Source organism: Balaenoptera musculus, chromosome 13, assembly GCF_009873245.2.
Source record: "Balaenoptera musculus isolate JJ_BM4_2016_0621 chromosome 13, mBalMus1.pri.v3, whole genome shotgun sequence".
Lineage (NCBI taxonomy): Eukaryota > Metazoa > Chordata > Mammalia > Artiodactyla > Balaenopteridae > Balaenoptera > Balaenoptera musculus.
The window spans coordinates 13,610,102-13,632,717 of NC_045797.1; the positions used below are offsets into that span (position 1 = coordinate 13,610,102).

Genomic DNA, 22,616 nt, shown 5'->3' on the forward strand with positions numbered 1-22,616 from the left:
ATAGGTTTTCACAGCACCCTTTGAGGTCGGTATTACTGAGCCCTCCTAGTTAAAAAGCAGCAGCATCTCCTAAGTCTAAACCCCAGAGAAACTCTCAGGTGTGTGCACAAGGAGACTGCCCAAGAAGGTTAAAGCAACACTGTCTGTAAAAGCAAAAATGGGAAATAAGCTCATAGTCTTATGATAGGAGAACGGATAGCTCATGTGCATTCATTCAATGGATGTTATAGAGGTGTAAAAGGAAATGAATTAGAACCTCACATTTCAGCAGAGGTTAACATCAAAAAATAATGGTGAGTGAAAAAAGCAAACTGTAGGGGAATAAACAGCAGGCATAATAACATTTATATAAAGTTTTAAATCATGTAAAGCAATACTTCATGTTAGTTAGGGATACATACATATGTAGTAAAAATATACATATAAAGAAAGGCATGGGCTTCCCTGGTGGCGCAGTGGTTAAGAATCTGCCTGTCAATGCAGGGGACACGGGTTCAAGCCCTGCTCAGGGAAGATCCCACATGCCGCGGAGCAACTAAGCCCATGCGCCACAACTACTGAGTCTGCGCTCTAGAGCCCACGAGCCACAACTACTGAGCCCACGCACCACATCTACTGAAGCCCCAGTGCTCTAGAGCCCGTGCTCCGCAGCAAGAGAAGCCCGCGCACCACAACGAAGAGTAGCCCCTGCTCACTGCAACTAGAGAAAGCCTGCGCGCAGCAACGAAGACCCAACGCAGCCAAAAATAATAAATAAATAAAAATAAATAAATTTTTTTTAAAAAGGCATGAGAATGAGAAATACTGAATTCATGATAGTATTTACTCCTAAGGAGAAGAAGAGTTCTTTAGGAAGTAGGGAGAGGGTGTTTCAGGAAGAAGTAGCAGATACAATAAACTGAGTTATGCAGTAGCTTGGTATTTAGGGGAATCAATAAAGGTTTAATGTTGCTGAATCATCAAGTGAATGCAGGGTGGGGAGGTGAGAACAGCAGGAAGATAATGACATCAGGCAGGTGCACAGAGGCCCAGGAGTAGCAGTCATGTTTGACTTTCTCCACCGGAATACGGGGAGCCAGTATGACTTCCAGATGGAATCCTTTGGCAGTATGGAGAGTAGATTGGAGGGGTGAAATGAGAGGAAGGATAAGTTAGGCAGCTATTGCCATGGCACTAACAAAAGATCATAAGAACCTGAAATTGGTCAACAGTAGTGTGACAGGAAAGGAGAGCATACCCAAGAGAAACGTTTGCATAGTGCACCCAGGGACATGCCCATCAACAGGAAAATGGGTGGAATTTGGTACAGCAATGAAATGAATAAATAACACCTATATGCAACAGCTTGGATGAACCTCAAAGTGTCTAGTGAAACAAGTCCCAGAATACTTCTAGGGAAAGACATAAATCTTATGAGATTCAGAAACAATCTAAACTTTTTTTTCATCACACATGTATATGATAAAGATAAATACATATGCGGATTCCCCTGGTGGTCCAGTGGGTAAGACTCCATGCTCCCAATGCAGGGGACCCGGGTTCGATTTCTGGTGGAGGAACTAGAGCCCGCATGCATGCCGCAACTAAAAGATCCCGCGTGCTGCAACTAAGACCCGGCGCAGCCAAAATAAATAAATATGTATATTTTAAAGATACGTATATACATATGAAAGGAAATGATGACTACAAACTATGGGAATGATTTCTTTGGGAGACAGGGAACGAAAGGATGAATGTGTGTGTGTATATATATACGCATATACTGAGGGAGCCAGGAGAGAGAAAAACGTCACTTACGGAGCAATGATGATAACGTATCATAACCAAGGATTCTGCTCAGTCTACTCTGTGTATTAAAGGTTCTAACAAAGAAAAGAAAAGAAAAACAGATAAGGCAGGAAAGCATGTATTTTTCAGATATTTTGAAGGTAGAATCCGTAGATTTCCGGACTTTTTTTCTTAGTGGTTTGAGATTCATTCTCCCAAGGTGAGCGGCCCCACGAGCTTTTCCTTCCTTCCAACGGAGAGACCAGGGGTAGCCGAAGAACGGCGGACGCGAGCCAGGTTAGAACAGAGCCCCGGAAGTAGCGGACGAAGGGGGCGGGGTAAACAGGGAGGCGGGGCTAAACGGGGCTTTTTGGGAGCGGCGCTGCTGGGCAAGCGCAGTAGCGCGCCTCGCCGCTATGGCGGCGGAGCTGTCCAGTCAGCCGCCGGCGACTTCCCCTCAGGAAGTCTGGTCTCCGCCTCCTGCTCTCACCCCGCTTGCTCGGCGGCGGAGGCAGCGGTGGCGGCAGCGGTTGTCCCTGCCTCTCCGCCTCCTCCACCTCGGCCTACCCACTGGCCGGCGGCGTTGGCGGGGAGGGGGACAGTAGTTGTAGACGGCCGCCCCTGCCTCAGAGAAGGTGAGTTCCCGCCCCGGCAGCGGGGGCGGCCCAGGCGTTCAGCCCCTCGACCCCGCGGCCCGGGAGAGGCCGGGCGGGCCCGGAGAGTACGCTCCCCTCTCCACCCGCCACCCCCGGAAACGGGCGCCGGGGCCCCCACGCGGATCGTGGAGGGAGAAGGGACACCTCCGCTGCCGGGGAAGCTGAGGTTGGAGCGGGAGCGAGGCGACCAGGCCGAGGCCGTGGATCTGAAGCGTCAGGGAGAGGGAAGGGGGGTGATGAGGACACTCGGAGATCGAGGGGACAGAGACGAGGAGAGAAAAGGCCCCAGACGTGGAAGGGCGTAGACCTGCGCAGGGTGAAATCAACATCCTGGAAAGTAGCGCCCTCCCTCACACGTGGGGAGAAGTGGAGTTCAGAGTTCGGGGAGAGTAGGAAGTAAACACGCGAGCTTAAAGGTGCCGGGGCCCTAGAGGAGAGAAGGGGGTGAGGCTTTTGAGGGATCACTTTGTAGAGTTTGCCCGGGTTTTTGAGGATAACGCCGTGTAAAACAAGCCTCTAAGATTTACAGCCCTATCTTGACAGTGGTCTGAGTTTTAATATGTACCTGCTAGCGTCAAAGCTAATAAAGCAGGACATGGGGCGGCGAAAACAGCTTTCATTCAGCAACTACTGACAGTAGGAAAAGAGCTGAGCTCCATTCCGATTTGCGCAGAGGTGTCTGGGGGTTTTAAAGGGAAAATGTAGAAATGGGGCAAGGTGGAGCTCAAGTAGAGGCAGGGACGTGCAAAATTACAAAGGGTTGGGTAGTGTCCTTGCAGTAGGCGAGCTGTGTCAGTTTGCCGGCAGTTACGGAAGTGAGGATTCTGTTTTCCCACAGGGACTGGGAGACAGGGGCCCTGTCCTTCCTGAGGATTACACTGCAAAGGAATGGCTTCCAGATCCTTGACAAAGACACTCCTAGGTTGTAGGAGGTACACACATACATCTCAGAGGGACAGAGCAAGGGCTCACAGTAGTAAACCCTTTTTAGTAAGTACTAAAGAGCGGCCAGGGACCTGTCATCAGGTGTTGGCTAGCACAAACAGTAAATGTCTTTTGACAGCCCCAAGTTTTTCCAGATCTGAGCTCAAAATGGGGCTGGTTCATCCGCGGGTCGTAGCCACAGGCTGCTGGAGGCCAAGTTAAAGTTTGGTCAAGTCTTTGTGCAGAAGTTTGGAAGGAGTATATCTGCCTAGAGTTTTCACCAGCACATTTTCCCTAACACAAAAAGCTATTTCTTGATCATCTCAATCTAAGAGATGTTTGAGTTTCTACAATTACTGTATACCTGCAAACAAACTGCTGGTTCCAAACCCTGAGTTTAGGCTTTAAGGAAGTTTTGGAAAGGATTTTAGACGGTGGAGCTTGATCCCACTGCAGAAGATCTAGTAAAACATTCCGCCATCTTCATTTTCATAATTAATTTTTAGTATTTGCAGTGTTGCCTTATGTTGCTTTTTGTCTCCAGAGAGAAAGATGGTGGAAGCCAGAACATTGTTGGATAATTTAATTTCCTTTTTCCTGAGGGACAGCAGTAAATATAGTAACTTCATTAAAATAATTTTTATTTTCACCCTCTTCCACAGTATACTCTATTTTTGTGTGGTATTCAATAATCTTTTATACCTTTCACTTGGAGGAATGGCAAACAGTAAAGTATTATAAATTTCTTAAAACATTTTGTAAGAACTTTATATAAATTCCATTCACTAAAAATGGAAATTAGAATTTCATTGCAACCAAATGATGTTCCATTAAGTCCCTTAGTGAAGACAACCTTTGGAAGACTAGATTTAGTGTCTTCAATCAACCTGGGTTAGTCTGATTGTTAGGATATTAAAAAATAAAATCTCTTGAATTTTCTGCTTTCGTACCAGACTTCCTGCCTTTCACTAACAAGTAAGCCTGAGCAGTTTATAGGTGTCAAGACTACAGTTCATTTTAGCTCCCATGGCCACATCACAGGAAGATTTGGAAACAGCTTCTTACGGTAAAAAAAAAAAAAAAAAAAAAAAAACAGCTTTCTGCCAGACTTGGTTTTTTGCAATGACTTTGAATATGTGCAATTACTAAACACTTTAAATCAGTTCACACGATGCTAGCAGTTACCTTTCTATACTGCTTCAAGGTGGTATGAGAACACTGGAATAAGAGTCTTGACTGTTAAGTTCTAATGCTAATTTCTTAACTAGCTGTATGACCCTAAGTCCCAAACTTCCTGGACTTGAGTTTTGTCATCTGTGGGGAGGAGAGTTGGACTAGCCCAACTGAGTGGTTCTCAATCAGGGGTGCTTTTGCCCCACCCCCTCCTCAGAGGACATTTAACAGTGTTTGGAGCCTTTTTTTTTTTTCCCTTGGTTTTTGCCACTGGACAAGAAGGGGCTTGGTGATTATAGGTGCTACTGGCATCTAGTTGGTATAGGCCAGAGATGCCACAAACAACCTAAAATGCACAGGCCACCAACACAGACAACAAAGGATTATCCTACTGAAAACGTCAGTAGTGTCGAAGTTGAGGAAGTCTGCACTAACCAAACTGAGCTTGACAGCTCTAAAACTGTGAACTGATTTTGCTGTTCCATACTGATATTCTTTCCATGGCTTGGCTGTGTACTAGAACAGCAATTCATAAAACATGAAACTTTGACCTCTAATGGCCATCAAATGACATTCAAAGAGTAATGAAGTCTGTTGAGTTACAGTTGAGACTTCACTAGGATTTGAAAAACAAAATACAACTTGTTACCTAAAAATTACCTCTTGTCGCTTTAAGTAAATATCCTTAATTAACTTTTCAGTTAACTGCTACTTAACACATGCTAAATATTTGACATGCTATTTAAAACACTAGTAGGAGTAGGACCCAATGTATTTTTAGTTTAGATATTTATAAAAGCCTAATGTAATTGCCAATATAATAGTACATGAACAAGAAGAGAAAAAAAAAAATTTGCTTAGTACTTGGCCAGGATCTTTTTTTTTTCTTAAAAGACTTTATTAGGAGATTCCTCCAAAAGGTATCAAAGAATTGTCATGCTTCCAGTTATTAAAATTCCACTCTCACTTTCAAGACCCTGATACTATTAAAACTGCTGATGCATTTTCACCTATAGCTGTAACACTTATAAGGAGCTCCTCTATATTGGGCTTGATAGTAAAGGTCAGTAAGGATTAAAAATTAGCAAGCAGGGAATATATAGACGGTGTAAGATTATAAATAGGAAATTGAGAAATTAAACTCAATCACAAAAACCCAAAGAAATACCACATGACCAGACTTATATGAAAAGAAATATGCATTGCATTTATGGTCAAGGGAAAGATTTTCCAGGACACTTTGTAATTCATTCAATGAAGTTTCTCAGATATTTTTGATAGGTAAAAATGTTCTACTGAGTAATAATATTCCTGAGAAATCAGTAAAAACAAAACCACAGCAAACAGTTCTTGCTTGTCTGCTTTTTAGGGAAAAAAATTAGACTCACTTTAAGAATGAAGAACATTTCTGAATTCTTATTGAATCATAAATCCATTTACATAGCAATTGCCAAAAATGTTCCTTTGTTTTCTTGACAGTAAGCAGAGATTCGAGTCAAATGACAGAAAATCTAGCTAACAGCCCTTCCTACAGTTATTCAGAAAACAGAACTCCTACTATGGACCAGCTACTGTGTGTTAGGACAAGAGCATTCACAGACCCATTCACGTTTACTGATCTTTTAGAAGGACTGGCATGTATTTGATGGCATTCTGAGATAGGATGTCTGCCATGGGTCCAAGTAAAACTAATTTCACAAGCAAGAACCTTGAGCTAGCTAGCCATAGATTACTTATAATTATTAATGTTCAAAGGTTTAGTTTAAGTTAAGACATATATTTTATGTTAAGTATGTAACTAGTGCTCGCAATTAATGATTTTGTTAATTTCTTTGTATTTTGTCATTGGAAATATGCCATAGTAAATCCTCAGTTACTTTTATGGTTGTAGTATTAGTGTAAAATAGCTAGAGCTTGGCAAGCTCATAGGTCACATACTAATCTCATTTCCTGAAAAGGCAAGGTTAATAACTAACACAGGGCTTCCCTGGTGGCGCAGTGGTTGAGAGTCTGCCTGCCAATGCAGGGGACACGGGTTCGAGCCCTGGTCTGGGAGGATCCCACGTGCCGCGGAGCAATTAGGCCCGTGAGCCACAATTACTGAGCCTGCGCGTCTGGAGCCTGTTCTCCGTAACAGGAGAGGCCGCGATAATGAGAGGCCCGCGCACCGCGATGAAGAGTGACCCCCACTTGCCGCAACTGGAGAGGGCCCTCGCGCAGAAACGAAGACCCAACACAGCCATAAATAAATAAATAAATAAACCCAAAGTTTAAAAAAAAAAAACAACTAACACAGTTAAGAATATTCATGATGCGAACATGTACACGCTGCATCTCTCAAAACTTCTTAAATGGGATTTGACCTTCAAGGTCAAAACAAAAAGAAATAAAACAGCATACTTTGGTTAATGGTTTCTTTGGGTTTTTTTTTTTTTTTTTTTTGGCCGCACCACTCGGCGTGCAGAATCTTATTAGTTCCCCAACCAGGGATCGAACCTGTGGCCCCTGCAGTGGAAGCACGGAGTCCTAACCACTGGACCACCAGGGAAGTCCCAGCATACTTTGGTTAAGATAACAGAATCAGTTACCTAGTCTCCTAAAACTTAGTGCTGTGTTCTACTTAGTCTTTCCTAAGATTATAAGGGTATTAAAAGATTGCAGTTCTCAAGAGCCAGGAACAAGGGAAGGATATCCATCCTCACCACTTCTTTTCAGTATTGTACTAGAGGCCCTAACCAGTATAGTCAGACAGGAAAAAAAAAAAAACGTTTACAGATAGGAGAGGAAGAAATCACACTGTCTTTATTTGCAGATGCTATGATCATCTATGTAGAAAACCCCAAGGAATTTTGGGAAATGCTACTAGAATAAAGTGAGTTTATCAAGGACACGAAATACAAAGTCAATATACAAATCCAATAGTATTTCTAAATGTTAGCAACAAGCAATTAGACATCGAGATTTTTTAAAAAATACTATTTACTATTGCATCAAACAAAATACTTTTGGATAACTTTAACAAAGTACAGTGAATGCTACATAACATTGCTGAGAGAAAGAAGATGCAAATAGTGGGGAAAATTGTCTTTTAATGCTTCTTAGTGAACTAAATTTAAAAGTATAGGACCATGCCATTAATTTGGTATATTTATTAAAGAGGAAGAATTTATTAAAGGGAAGCTAATTATACCTAAAACTTAACAAATTAACATTCCTAATTTTGCTCAAACATTTTTTTCTTCAGTGATTAAGGATATTTAATAAATATTTTTAAAACCTTTATGCTGTATTATGTTTTAATACCATGTCACAACACAAATCAAATAATGTGCTGTGGGTGTGAAAAATTTTAGTAAATTTTTCACTCAAATTGAGTTGATTTACTCGTTCAACCTATTAAACCTATTGAGGCATATTAAAAACATATTTCATACAATGCAAAAGTTAAGTTCAGGTTTTGCTATTTCTAAAAGGGTGGTTGGAATGTAACAAATTCTCTCTGACAGGTCTAGAATTAGGAAAAGTGGAGTGGTTCTTAGTATTTAATTAGGATATGAAGCATTTTTTAGACAGTTTTGAATTACAAGTAATTCATACTATTCTTGTGTTTCATATTTAACTCAGTAGTTCACGTGCAGTGTTTTTATTACTTTAGCTTTTGCAATGGCTTTAGCTACTAATACTGAAATAAAAAAGACCAAACCTTGTACAGCTATTGAATAACAACGTGCATAGTTTCATTTCTCCAAAATAAGAGATTCCATTTTCTTTCTCTTTCCACTATGATATCTTTCCTGGAAGTAAATGGCATTGTGAGTGTTGGTCTATAACTAGGCTTGTGGTGTACAAATAGGAATGTCAAGTTTTCAGAATTTTGCTAGATTTTTTCCAAAAATTTTAGAAGGTACAACTGAAAAAATACTCCAGATTAGTTTCAGAAGAGACAAACTATTTCTTGCTTGAGACCTAATACCAGCTTGTAAATAGCCTGCGTGTTTCTGCTTGACATTCCATATTCTTTTAGACGTTATATGTAGCAGACGTTAACACAGGACATAAACTGAAATCTTTACAAAGAGTTGCTTTAAAATCAGAGCAATCAGAAAAGATAATAAGGATCAAGTTGAACTTTCAGCTTTCATTAAAAAAAAAAAAAAGTCCTTCTGAAACATGAGTTAGCTTGAAATACAAAGAATAGGTACTCCTGTCAGGCACTCCTGACCTGTTTACCCATAACCTTTTCTACTTTCTGTAGTTACTAGAATAATTGGTTGGAAAAACATTTCATTCTATCAGTTAAGTAGATGAAATTCTGAATAACAATAAAAACAGCTCAGTTGTACAGCACTCAGTATGTGCCATGCACTCGTCTAAGCACTTTACATTTATTAATTTCCTTAAGACACACAACGACTCTGAGGTGTATGTTATAGCCTATGTTAGAGGTTGAGAAACTTGACCAAGCTCATATAACTAATAAATCCCAGAACTGACTCCAGAGTCCCTATGTCTGGCTCGTAGAAGCAGTGAGATAATTAACATAGTATGACAACCAGTAGTTCTGCATAGGTGACTTGAGCTTTATTAGGTGGGTGATCTTTCTAGAAACAAAGCCAACACTTAAAAATCCAGTTTAACAAATTAAGGTAGAATTTTTTTTTCAAAACATTCATTACAGATCTTTAAGCTCCTCTCGTACACCTTACTGAGGTATACTTACAATAAACGGCACTTATTTAAAGTGTACAGTTCAATGAGTTTTTGACAGGTGTATACTCCCAAGAAACCACCTTCATAAACAAAATGCCAAATGTTTCCACCAACCCCAACGGTTTCCTCCTGCCCCTTTACAGTCCATCCCTCCCTCCACCCCTGTCCCTGGCAACCACTAATCTGCTTTCTATCACTATAGATTAGTTTGCATTTCTAGAACTTTTTATAAGTGGACTCATAGTAGGTACTCCTTTGTGTCTTACTCAACATGATGATTTTGTGATTCATCCATGTTGTATGTCTTGCTATTTTGTTCATTTTTACAGCTGAATAATTCTGTTGTATGGATATACACATTTTGTTTACCCATTCCCTTGTTGATAGACATTAGGGTTGTTTCAGTTTTTGGCTATTACAAATAAAGCTGCTGTGAATATTCATGTACAGGTCTTTGCATGGATATATGTTTTCAGTTCTCTTGGGCAAATACACATGAGTGAAATGACTGGATCATATAGTAGGTATTTAACTTTTAAAGAAATTGTCAGATTGTAAAGTTGTACCATTTTAAATTCTAACTAGTAGTGTATGGGAGTTCCAGTTGTTCAGCGTCCTTACCAACACTTGGTATTTTCAGTCCTTTTAATTTAGTCATTCTGATGATGGTGTAGTATTATCTCGTGGTTTTAATTCGCATTTACTTGGCTGTTTATATTTTTTTTCTGAAATGTCTGTTCAAATCGTTTGCCCATTTTTAACTGAGTTTGTCTTATTATTGAGTCATAGAGTTCTTTATTTATTCTAGATATAAGTCCTTTGTCTGATGTATGAAATAAGAATGCATTCCACCATTTTGTGGCTAACTTTTCATTTTTTTTAATGGAGAGCTGTGTAAAGCCCTGGAGATCAGAAAATATTTCAGGTTTTGTAAAAGCGGAGAAGTGGATTCTAGAACGTGGAGAAGTTTTACATCAGTTGAAAAGGCAGCCAAGCATATCAGTTAATAACAGATTCTGGAGCCAGACTGCTCCTGTCATTTATTAACTGCAATCACAGACATGTTCCTTAACTTTTCTGTGCCTCAGTTTCCTCATCTATTAACTATGAATAATAATAGTACTTAGCCCATAGGCTTCTTAGGAGGATAAAATTAGTTACTATTCTTAAGTGCTGAAATAGTACCTGGTACATGGTAAGGGCAATGCTGGGTAAGTGTTACAGAACAAATTATTAATAGGTGACTTGTAAATGTAATACTTTGAAGTGACCATAAAAGGCAATTTCAGGTTTACTAAAAGTACAAGTGATGCCATGCCTTATTTTCTTTTGTGAACCATCTGGTAGATCAGAGGAATGTTGTGGGATCATATTCTTCAGTGAGGACACTCAGTTTTCCGTGAGATTTTGGGGTATCCAGCAGTGTGCCAGGAGGTACTTGTTTAAATGGCACATTTTATTTAAAGATTAAATTAAAACTTTTACATAAAATGGATGTTTTAAGGCTAGAATTCAAGAAGTTCACGAGTTTTTAAGGTTAATCATGAAACTTGAAATAGATCTTTCTGTGATTGATCTCTAGGCTGTATACTCCCTAGACCTCCAGGCAATAAGAGTTCACTTGTCTGACTGTATAGAATGCTTTGGTCAAAATGATTGAGATTGAGAACGATTGCTGTAGAAAGAATAGTTACAATTTAGGAAGACATGTCATGTATTTTTCAAATATTAATAAAATGGAAAAATAAGACATTTATATAGTACAAATAGATTTGAATAATCAGACTCATAAGAAGGAAGATGGTGGGGAGCAGAGTGGAGAAGCATAGAGTGTTCACATAAAGATGCTGAATTTAATTTTGGAATAAACACAGATTCTATGAAATTCTTAATGTCTTTCTTATTGGGAAGGAATAGATCAATCCTAGATGAAGGAAAAGGGTGAATTCTTTGTAGCATGCCATAGGTATTATCTTACTGTCTTCCTACTTAAAGTTTTCACCAGTAACATGGATGAACACATAGACTGAATGCATATAACAACTATGTGTGGGAAAAGTAGCAAATGTCAAGATTAAAACAATTTGAATTTTAAAGATTGTCAGAGGTAGGAATGGTGGCCTAAACCCATTACAAGATGAAGTGTAAAGTCCTGCATTTAGAGAAATTAGTCAATTACATTAAGTACCAGATGGGAGAAGACAGCCAGTGTGGGGAGAGAGATGCTACCTCTGGGATTTTAGCAATTACAAAGGTCAGTAGAAGTCAGTAACATGTCTGCTATAAGACACGAAGTACTAAGGCTGGATGCCCCAGATCATTTCTATAAAGTCCAGAGTTCTACTGGTGCCCTAATAACTTCTTCAGAATGGTATTTTCTGGACTAAAAAATATATTACCATAGTAAATATCAGAGGCTTCCTAAATGTTTTTATACTAAAATTGTCATTCTAATAAGCAAAAAGCCAGTACTTTAGCCTTGCAAGCACTTAGGAAATTAAAATTTGAGATGGTATATGAAATGATATCCAGGTGAAGATTGAAAATATTACCCTAAATGTCTTACCTCCCTTTATTTTATTCATAGATACCACGTTGAATGAGCAAAGACTGAACTTTTTACAGATACCTTTTGTAAAAGGCTTATAAGGAATAGTGCCATAATTTGAATTGCAGTGGATTTCACGTTATGAGGTAGGTTGAAAATAAAGGGCTTCTAAATTGTTAGTATTTTTTATATTGAAGCTGATACTTTGACTTGAAAGCAAGCAAAACTCTAAAAGTGTTAGTTCAGACTAAATATATTAAAACTCATGAGTGCTATCTTCAAATTCAGAGGTGTAAATTTTGGATCACTTTCTCTAAAATAAACAATATTATTTATTTTTCAAGGGTAAAATACATACTCAAAAAGTTAGCTTTACTTTCAGATTTACAGGAAGCAAAATAAGAAATTGAAGATGCATTTTATGAGTTTTCAGATGATTGATCTATGTTGATGTAATTCTAAACTTTGAATTATTTAATTGTTATAACAAGCTTGTGCTTGGTTTCAGGTGAATGGGAGTGGAGTATTGGACAAAACTAGATTTTTTAATCTCTGCATCATGGTTTTTAGCTCCTCAGTTGTTGCACAGTCTCACTATTTGGGGAAAGTTCATGCTAAAAAAGTGAAGCAATTAATGGGTGAATATGATCAAATTTCTCCACCAAGTTCTCAACCAGATAAGGGTAAGGTTCCATTCACCTCTTCATTGATCTCTGCGCCATCTGTGATCTTTTGGGATTGGCTTCTTTCACTCTGCATGTCTTCAAGGTTCATCCACGTTGTACCATTTATTAGTATTTCATTCCTTTTTATTGCTGAATAATATTCCATTGTGTGAATTACCACATTTTATTTATCCATTCATCAGTTGATGATCACTGAGTCATTTCTGCATTTAGCTGTTAGGAATAGTGCTGCTGTGAACATTTTTGTACAAGTTTTTGTGTGGACATAGATTTTCAGTCCTCTTGCGTTGAAACCTAAGAGTGAAATTGGTGGGGTATGTGGTAACTCTACGTTTGACACTTTGAGGAGCTGCCAAACTGTTTTCCAAAGTAGCTGCACATTTCATATTCGCACCAAGAATGAATGAAGTTTCCAGTTTTTCCTCCTTTTTGTCAACACTTACTATTATGTCTTTTTTTTTGTATTTTTTTATACAGCAGGTTCTTATGAGTTATCCATTTTATACATATTAGTGTATATATGTCAATCCCAATCTCCCAATTCCTCACACCACACCCCACCACCACTTTCCCCCCTTGGTGTCCATACGTTTGTTCTCTACATCTGCGTCTGTATTTCTGCCCTGCAAACAGGTTCATCTGTACCATTTTTCTATGTTCCACATATATGCGTTAATATATGATATTTGTTTTTCTCTTTCTGACTTACTTCACTCTGTATGACAGTCTCTAGATCCATCCATGTCTCTGCAAATGACCCAATTTAGTTCCTTTTTATGGCTGAGTAATACTCCATTGTATATATGTACCACATCTTCTTTATCCATTCGTCTGTCGATGGGCATTTAGGTTGCTTCCATGACCTGGCTATTGTAAATAGTGCTGCAGTGAACATTGGGGTGCATGTGTCTTTTTGAATTATGGTTTTCTCTGGGTATGTGCCCAGTAGTGGGGTTGCTGGATCATATGGTAATTCTATTTTTAGTTTTTTAAGGAACCTGCATACTGTTCTCCATAGTGGCTGTATCAATTTACATTCCCACCAACAGGGCAAGAGGGTTTCCGTTTCTCCACACCCTCTCCAGCATTTGTTGTTTGTAGATGTTCTTATGATGCCCATTCTAACTGGTGTGAGGTGATACCTCATTGTAGTTTTGATTTGCATTTCTCTAATAATTAGTGATGTTGAGCAGCTTTTCATGTGCTTCTTGGCCACCTGTATGTCTTCTTTGGAGAAATGTCTATTTAGGTCTTCTGCCCATTTTTTGATTGGGTTGTTTGTTTTTTTTAATATTGAGCTGCATGAGCTGTTTATATATTTTGGAGATTAATCCTTTGTCTGTTGATTCGTTGGCAAATATTTCCTCCCATTCTGAGGGTTGTCTTTTCGTCTTGTTTGTAGTTTCGTTTGCTTTGCAAAAGCTTTTAAGTTTCATTAGGTCCCATTTGTTTATTTTTGTTTTTATTTCTATTACTCTAGGAGGTGGATCAAAAAAGATCCTGCTGTGATTGATGTCAAAGAGTATTCTTCCTATGTTTTCCTATTAGAGTTTTATACTGTTCGGTCTTACATTTAGGTCTCTAATCCATTTTGAGTTCATTTTTGTGTATGGTGTTAGGGAGTGTTCTAATCTCATTCTTTTACATGTAGCTAGCTATCCAGTTTTCGGAGCACCACTTACTGAAGAGACTGTCTTTTCCCCATTGTATATCCTTGCCTCCTTTGTCATAGATTAGTTGACCATAGGTGCGTGGGTTTATCTCTGGGCTTTCTATCCTGTTCCATGATCTATATTTCTGTTTTTGTGCCAGGACCATATTGTCTTGATTACTGTAGCTTTGTAGTATAGTCTGAAGTCAGGGAGTTTGATTCCTCCAGCTCCGTTTTTTCCCCTCAAGACTGCTTTGGCTATTCAGGGTCTTTTGTGTCTCCATACAAATTTTAAGATTTTTTTGTTCTAGTTTTGTAAAAAGTGCCATTGGTAATTTGATAGGGATTGCATTGAATCTGTAGATTGCTTTGGGTAGTATAGTCATTTTCGCAATATTGATTCTTCCAATCCAAGAACATGGTATATCTCTCCATCTGTTGGTATCATCTTGAATTTCTTTCATCAGTGTCTTATACTTTTCTGCATACAGGTCTTTTGTCTCCCTAGGTAGGTTTATTCCTAGATATTTTATTCTTTTTGTTGCAGTGGTAAATGGGGGTGTTTCCTTAATTTCTCTTTCTGATCTTTCATTGTTAGTGTATAGGAATGCAAGAGATTTCTGTGCATTAATTTTGTATCCTACAACTTTACCAAATTCATTGATTAGCTCTAGTAGTTTTTTGGTGGCATCTTTAGGATGCTCTATGTATAGTGTCATGTCATCTGCAGGCAGTGACAGTTTTACTTCTTCTTTAGCAATTTGTATTCCTTTTATTTCTTTTTCTTCTCTGATTGCCATGGCTAGGACTTGCAAAGCTATGTTGAATAATAGTGGCGAGAGTGGACCTCCTTGTCTTGTTCCTGATCTTAGAGGAAATGCTTTTAGTTTTTCACCATTGAGAATGATGTTGCTGTGGGTTTGTCATATATGGCCTTTATTATGTTGAGGTAGGTTCCCTCTATGCCCACTCTCTGGAGAGTTTTTATCATAAATGGGTGTTGAATTTTGTTAAAAGCTTCTTCTGATCTATTGAGATGATCATATGGTTTTTCTTCTTCAATTTGTTAATATGATGTATCACATTGATTGATTTGCGTATATTGAAGAATCCTTGCATCCCTGGGATAAATCCCACTTGATCATGGTGTATGATCCTTTTAATGTGTTGTTGGATTCCGTTTGCTAGTATTTTGTTGAGGATTTTTGCACCTATATTCATCAGTGATATTAATTTGTAATTTTCTTTTTTTGTAGTATCTTTGTCTGGTTTTGGTATCAGGGTGATGGTGGCCTCATAGAATGAATTTGGGAGTTTTCCTTCCTCTGCAATTTTTTGGAAGAGTTTGAGAAGGATGGGTGTTAGCTCTTCTCTAAATGTTTGATAGAATTCACCTGTGAAGCCATCTGGTCCTGGACTTTTGTTTGTTGGAAGATTTTTAATCACAGTTTCAATTTCATTACTTGTGATGGGTCTGTTCATATTTTCTATTTCTTCCTGGTTCAGTTTTGGAAGGTTATACCTTTCTAAGAATGTGTCCATTTCTTCCAGATTGTCCATTTTATTGGCATAGAGTTGTTTGTAGTAGTCTCTTAGGATGCTTTGTATTTCTGCGGTGTCTGTTGTAACTTCTCCTTTTTCATTTCTAATTTCATTGATTTGAGTCCTCTCCCTCTTTTTCTTGATGAGTCTGGCTAATGGTTTATCCATTTTGTTTATCTTCTGAAAGAACCAGCTTTTCGTTTTATTGATCTTTGCTATTGTTTTCTTTGTTTCTATTTCATTCATTTCTGCTCTGATCTTTATGATTTCTTTCCTTCTACTAACTTCGGGTTTTGTTTGTTCTTCTTTCTCTAGTTCCTTTAGGTGTAAGTTTAGATTGTTTATTTGAGATTTTTATTGTTTCTTGAGGTAGGCTTGTATTGCTATAAACTTCCCTCTTAGAACTGCTTTTGCTGCATTCCATAGGTTTTGGATCGTCATGTTTTCATTGTCATTTGTCTCTAGGTAGTTTTTGATTTCCTCTTTGATTTCTTCAGTGATCTCTTGGTTATTTAGTAACGTATTGTTTAGCCTCCATGTGTTTGTGTTTTTTACGTTTTTTTCCCCTGTAATTGATTTCTAATCTCATAGCATTGTGGTCAGAAAAGATGCTTGATATGATTTCAATTTTCTTAAATTTACTGAGGCTTGATTTGTGACCCAAGATGTGATCTCTCCTGGAGAATGATCCGTGCGCACTTGAGAAGAAAGTGTAATCTGCTGTTTTTGGTTGGAATGTCCTATAAATATCAATTAAATCTATCAGGTCTATTGTGTCATTTAAAGCTTCTGTTTCCTTACTAATTTTCTGTTTCGATGATCTGTCCATTGGTGTAAGTGAGGTGTTAAAGTCCCCCACTATTATTGTTTTACTGTCGATTTCCTCTTTTATAGCTGTTAGCAGTTGCCTTATATATTGAGGTGCTCCTATGTTGGGTGCATATATATTTATAATTGTTATATCTTCTTCTTGGATTGATGCCTTGATCATTATGTAGTGTTCTTCCTTGTCTCTTGTAACATTCTTTATTTTAAAGTCTATTTTATCTGATATGAGTATTGCTACTCCAGCTTTCTTTTGATTTCCATTTGCATGGAATATCTTTTTCCATCCCCTCACTTTCAGTCTGTATGTGTCCCTAGGTCTGAAGTGGGTCTCTTGTAGACAGTATACATATGAGTCTTGTTTCTGTATCCATTCAGCAAGCCTGTGTCTTTTTGTTGGAGCATTTAATCCATTCACATTTAAGGTAATTATCGATATGTGTGTTCCTATTACCATTTTCTTAATTGTTATGGGTTTGTTTTTGTAGGTCTTTTTCTTCTCTTGTGTTTCCCACTTAGAGAAGTTCCTCTAGCATTTGTTGTAGAGCTGGTTTGGTGGTGCTGAATACTCTTAGCTTTAGTTTGTCTGTAAAGCTTTTGATTTCTCCATCAAATCTGAATGAGATCCTTGCCAGGTAGACTAATCTTGGTTGTAAGGTTTCTTCCCTTTCAATCACTTCAGTATATCATGCCACTCCCTTCTGGCTTGTAGAGTTTCTGCTGAGAAATCAGCTGTTAACCTTATGGGAGTTCCCTTGTATGTTATTTGTCATTTTTCCCTTGTTGCTTTCAATAATTTTTCTTTGTCTTTAATTTTTGTCAGTTTGATTACTGTGTGTCTCAGCATGTTTCTCCTTGGGTTTATCCTGCCTGGGACTCTCTGTGCTTCCTGGACTTGGGTGGCCATTTCCTTTCCCATGTTAGGGAAGTTTTTGACTACCATCTCTTCAAATATTTTCTCAGGTCCTTTCTCCCTCTCTTCTCCTTCTGGGACCCCTCTAATGCAAATGTTGTTGCATTTAATGTTGTCCCAGAGGTCTCTTAGGCTGTCTTCATTTCTTTACATTCTATTTTCTTTATTCTGTTTGGTGGCAGTGAATTCCACCATTTTGTCTTCCAGGTCACTTATCCGTTCTTCTGCCTCAGTTATTCTGCTATTGATTCCTTCTAGTGTATTTTTCATTTCAGTTATTGTATTGTTCATGTCTGTTTGTTTGTTCTTTAATATTTCTAGATGTTTGTTCTTTAGTTCTTCTAGGTCTTTGTTAAACATTTCTTGCATCTCCTCAATCTTTGCCTCCATTTTTTTCCGACGTCCTGGATCATCTTCACTATCATTATTCCGAATTCTTTTTCTGGAAGGTTGCCTATCTCCACTTCATTTAGTTGTTTTTCTGTGGTTTTACCTTGTTCCTTCATCTGGTACAATGTCCTCTGCCTTTTCATTTTGTCTATCTTTCTGTGAATGTGGTTTTCCTTCCACAGGCTGCAGAATCGTAGTTTGTCTTGCTTCTGCTGTCTGCCCTATGGTGGATGAGGCTATAAGCTTATAGGATACATGATTGCTACAGGGGCTTTTTCTTGATCTGTGTCTCAACAAGTGGCACCTATCTGTCTTTTTGATTATAGCCATCCCAGCGGCTATGAAGTGAAATCATTTTATTATAAAACATATTTAAACATATAAGGAGAGAAAACAGTATTATGAACGCTCATGTACCCACCATCCAGTTTTAACAATTATCAACATCTTTTTAATCTTATTAGTGACTTTTTACAGTTTTATTGAGGTATAGTTGACATACAGTAAACTGTATGTATTCCAGGTATACAATTTGATAGGTCTTGAAAGGTGTATATACCCATGAAATGATCACCACAATTAAGATAGTAAACATATCCATACCCACAAAAGTGCCATTTATAATCACTCTCCCTCCTACCTTTTCCTGCCTCATCCCAAGCAACCACTGTGTTACTACAGATTAGTTTGCATTTTCAAGACTTTTATATATATGAATCATATATTATGTACTCTTTTGTCAGGCTTCTTTCATTCAGCATGATTATTTTGAGATTCATCTATTTCAAGGGTATCAATAATCTATTCTTTTATCATTGATTCCATTCTATAGATATACCACTAGTTGATTTATGCATTCACCTGTTGATCAATATTTGGGTTTGTTTTTTTCCTTTCCAGGGCTATTACAAATAACACTGCTATGAACATTCATGTATAAGTCTTTATGTGGACATATACTTCCTTTCTTTTGGATAAATATCTAGGAGTGGAATAACTGATCGTATGTTAGGTGTATGTTTAACTTCCTCAGAAAACTACCAGACTGTTTTCCAAGTAGTTGTGTCATTTACATCCTACCAGCAATGTATGAGAATTCCAATTGTTCCACATCCTCACCAGTCTTCTTTAATTTCAGTCATTCTAGTGAGGGTGAGGTAGTACCTTTTTGTGGTTTTAATTGACATTTATTTGATGATGAATGACATTGAGCATCTGTTCATTTATTTATTGTCCATGTATATATTCTTTCTGAAGTGTCTGGTGCAAATCTTTTTACCCATATTTAATCAATTATTTGTTACATTAATTTTGCTCTAGTCAGAATGTTTATACTGTTTGAGTTGAATAAGAGCTAAATTTTCTGGACTCACCAAATTAGGCTTCATTTAGACTTTCTTTTTAATCTCAAATTGCCAGTAAAGCTAGCTGATCATTAGTGACTCTAGATGCTCTCAGACTTGTTCGTTAATGGAAAGAAATGTTTGATTCTACATGGGTTACGCTTCCTCCTAATTTTTGAAAATAAAGTATAACACAAAAATATCTAGCACATTATCATCTCATAGTGAGTAACTTTTCTGCTAGATTTGTAACACAGGATTTGAGGTGGGGTGAGAGAAAGAGGAATAGTAGTTGTACTGCCCCCATCCCCCAAAAGAAATTTAAACAAGTAAACAAAGACTAGCATTATCTGCTTTACATTTCTTTTGAAACTTTTCTCTACATAAGTCCTAGCCCCTCTCAGCTGTCACCTCCATTTCCTTCCTTAACCCTCCCACCAGTGCTTTAATAGAGAACAAACCAGAAGGCATTCTAATGTTTTTTCACTAATCAGAAGTAATGGAATGAAATCCATGACCCTGTTCAGAAGATACGGAACTCTTTTCCCTCATCTTTCCTCATGCCCTATATCTACCATTAGTTTTGTCTCATAACTGAATTTCTAATTTCCAGCATTCCCAAACCATTTTACAAACATCCTTTTATTATTAAATCTTACAATACTCTATTCAGGTGAGTATATGTGTTCATTTTATTTTGTTTGAGTGAACAGAAGATTTTAAAGATCAAATTACTTCTCTATGGTTTATTACTTTTCTTAGACAACAGTATACAAAAAATTGACTAATCTGAACTTTAGAAATTGTTTGAACATTCAGATCAGGCCAGTCACCATGGATGTGTAAGTCGTTAATCCCTACATTCATGTAGGGATACATGAATGTATCCCTACATTCCTTACGTTTTTAGCCCTACAAAAGAATTCTATATGTCAGCTCCTTTCTACCCTCTTCATCCCACTTCTGAGAAAGATAAAATTATTTGTGAGTGGCCTAGGCAATATTTGACCTTTCTGATGCTCCTTTTGGCATTAATGTCATGATGTTTAACTTTCATGCCAAAGTAGGTTTAATTTGTTTGGGCTTCTTTATTTTGTTTTTTGAGACTCTTTTCAAGAGTAAAGGAATATTCAGCATAAAATAATATAGTAAGAAGAATTTTCTCCCATCTTCTCTACAGAGAATCCCTTGTCAACCTAATGAAGCATTCAAAGAAGACATCTGACTCTTTTTCGAGATGAACTTGCAGATTACATCAAACTGCAGAAAGCCAGAGGCTTAGAGCCAAAGACTTGTTTCAGAAAGAGGAGAGAGGATTATTTGGAAACCTGTGGATACAAAGAAGAGGTTAATTTTAGACCCAGGTGTAGAATGTTTGATCAAAGACTCCCTTATGAACCCGTCCAGACCTACCGAAGATCATGCAATATTTCACCAGCAGTGGAGAAGCGGTTACCTCAGTGGCTACCAGCTCATGACAGCAGGCTGAGACTAGACTCCCTGAGCTACTGTCAATTCACCAGGGACTGTTTCTCAGGAAAACCAGTAGCCCTGAACTTTAGTCAACAAGAGTATAGCTGTAGCTCATACAGTGTAGAATCTGGAGTTTACAGGCACCTCTCCTTAGAAAACAGTACCAGTGCCCATCAAGCTAGTTATAAACAGATACACCAGAAGAGAAAAAGACACCCAGAGGAAGGCTGGGAAAAACCAGGAGAGGAGTGGCCCAAGCATAAGAGGAAGAAAGCTTATGAGGAAATAGATTTAGAACAACACAAGAGCATCCAAAGAAACAAAACAGAGGTGGAAACAGTCAGAGTCAGTACAGAAAGCTTAAGAACCGAAAGGGCAAGAAAAGCCAAGATGTAGCCGCTAAGAAAGAGGAACGTAAGCGTAGAAAAGAGAAAAAGGAACAAGGGAAAGAAAGGACAGAAGAGGATATGCTTTGGGACCAGGCTATCCTTGGATTTTGAAGCTCTTGCATTGGTTCTCCTGAGGTTAAACTGAAAAAATAGTTGAGGAGCTTGGTTTTACGATGTCCATGTTCATATTGCTTTTTTCATGTGAACAGGTACAAAGGCTAAGTGCACAGAAAACATTTAGTGTACTTGCTCTCCAACATGGAAATTACTTTTCCTCTCTTCTAAAATCATTACTACAGTTTTCTTATACATAATGTAATTTCCCTTAATGAGGGTGGCTCTGCTTTTATTCATCAAATTGCTGTGATGGTGGAAATATTTTTCCCTTGGGAGGTCATTTATTTTAAATTGGAGGATTAATAGGCCTTACAAAGTCTATTTCTTGATTGGGTTTTAGTTTGGGGTGGGTATTTTTATATTAGTTTTCTCTGTGAAGCAGTTTAGATTGATTTTTTTTTCCTTCGTTAGATCTAACTTGCAGTATATTTTCTAGATTGGAAAGTGGAAAATGACATACATTATAATAAACTTAAGTTACATACAGTTTTAAACGTTTCAAGAAGTCTTGATACAAAATCAGTTTATATTCTGGAAATGTTTATAATATAATAATGTTCTAATTTCTACAATTTGTTTTGTTTTCTGATTTCTACATTTTTGAACACACAGTGATGTGTTCCTAATCAATGAAGATTTTCTTCTGGAAGAGCAATAACTGAGCATATATCAACCCACTTTTTAGGGCAGAAATCTGAACGACCACAATTTTTCCAAATAGTTGAAATTGGGAAATTTATAAGAAAATGCCATTAGAGGGACTTCCCTGGCAGACCCGTGGTTAAGAATCCGAGCTTCCACTGCAGGGGGCACAGGTTCCATCTCTGGTCAGGGAACTAAGATCCCCCATGGTGTGTGATGTGGCAAAAAAAAACAAAAAACAAACAAAAAAAACCATTGGAATATTCTTTCCTGACCAGTGTTTTCATTCTGATAATCCTCTTCTTTTACGATAAGCATATCAAGTGTTTGAGCACTGCTATTTTGTTGTAGAAAGAGTGGTGACCTGGGAATCTGAATCCCAGGATTCTAGACTCAACTATGCCATCAAGTTGTTATGTGACTTTGGGGAATTCACTTTATTTTCCTCATTATCAAATATACCTAGGAGGACTGGCCTCTAAAATGCCTTGGATAACAAAAAGATGCTGGGATATGAAAACTCTCTTTGCATCCTACAATGTTATGCTTACATGTTTATTGTAATATTAACTTTAAAATTATTTTGCTTAAATTATTTTTAATTATATATATTCCCTTCCCCTACTCAACCCTCTGCATGTACCCAGTCTCCCCACCCTTGCTAAGCTGCTGCCTTACTCAGCTCTGACCCCTCTCTGGGTCCCACCTTGCCGTAGCCTCCTACCTCAGTGGGTCCCAAATAGCAAAGAAGAAAGGAAGGAGGGCTTCCCGGTGGCGCAGTGGTTGAAGAATCCGCCTGCCATGCAGGGGACACGGATTCAAAACCCTGGTCCGGGAAGATCCCACATGCCATGGAGCAACTAAATC

The 22,616-nt window shown here is 38.1% G+C and overlaps 1 protein-coding gene across 1 annotated transcript; it reads left to right on the forward strand.

Moving 5' to 3' along the window:
• The first annotated feature begins 2,168 nt into the window (after positions 1–2,168).
• KRCC1 (lysine rich coiled-coil 1) lies at positions 2,169–21,494 on the forward strand. The gene is given in 5 exon segments (XM_036873945.1): positions 2,169–2,402; positions 11,818–11,924; positions 20,309–20,357; positions 20,359–20,953; positions 20,956–21,494. Coding segments are annotated over 4 exon segments (795 nt in total). The 5' UTR covers positions 2,169–2,402; positions 11,818–11,919; the 3' UTR covers positions 21,102–21,494.
• The last annotated feature ends 1,122 nt before the right edge of the window (positions 21,495–22,616 follow it).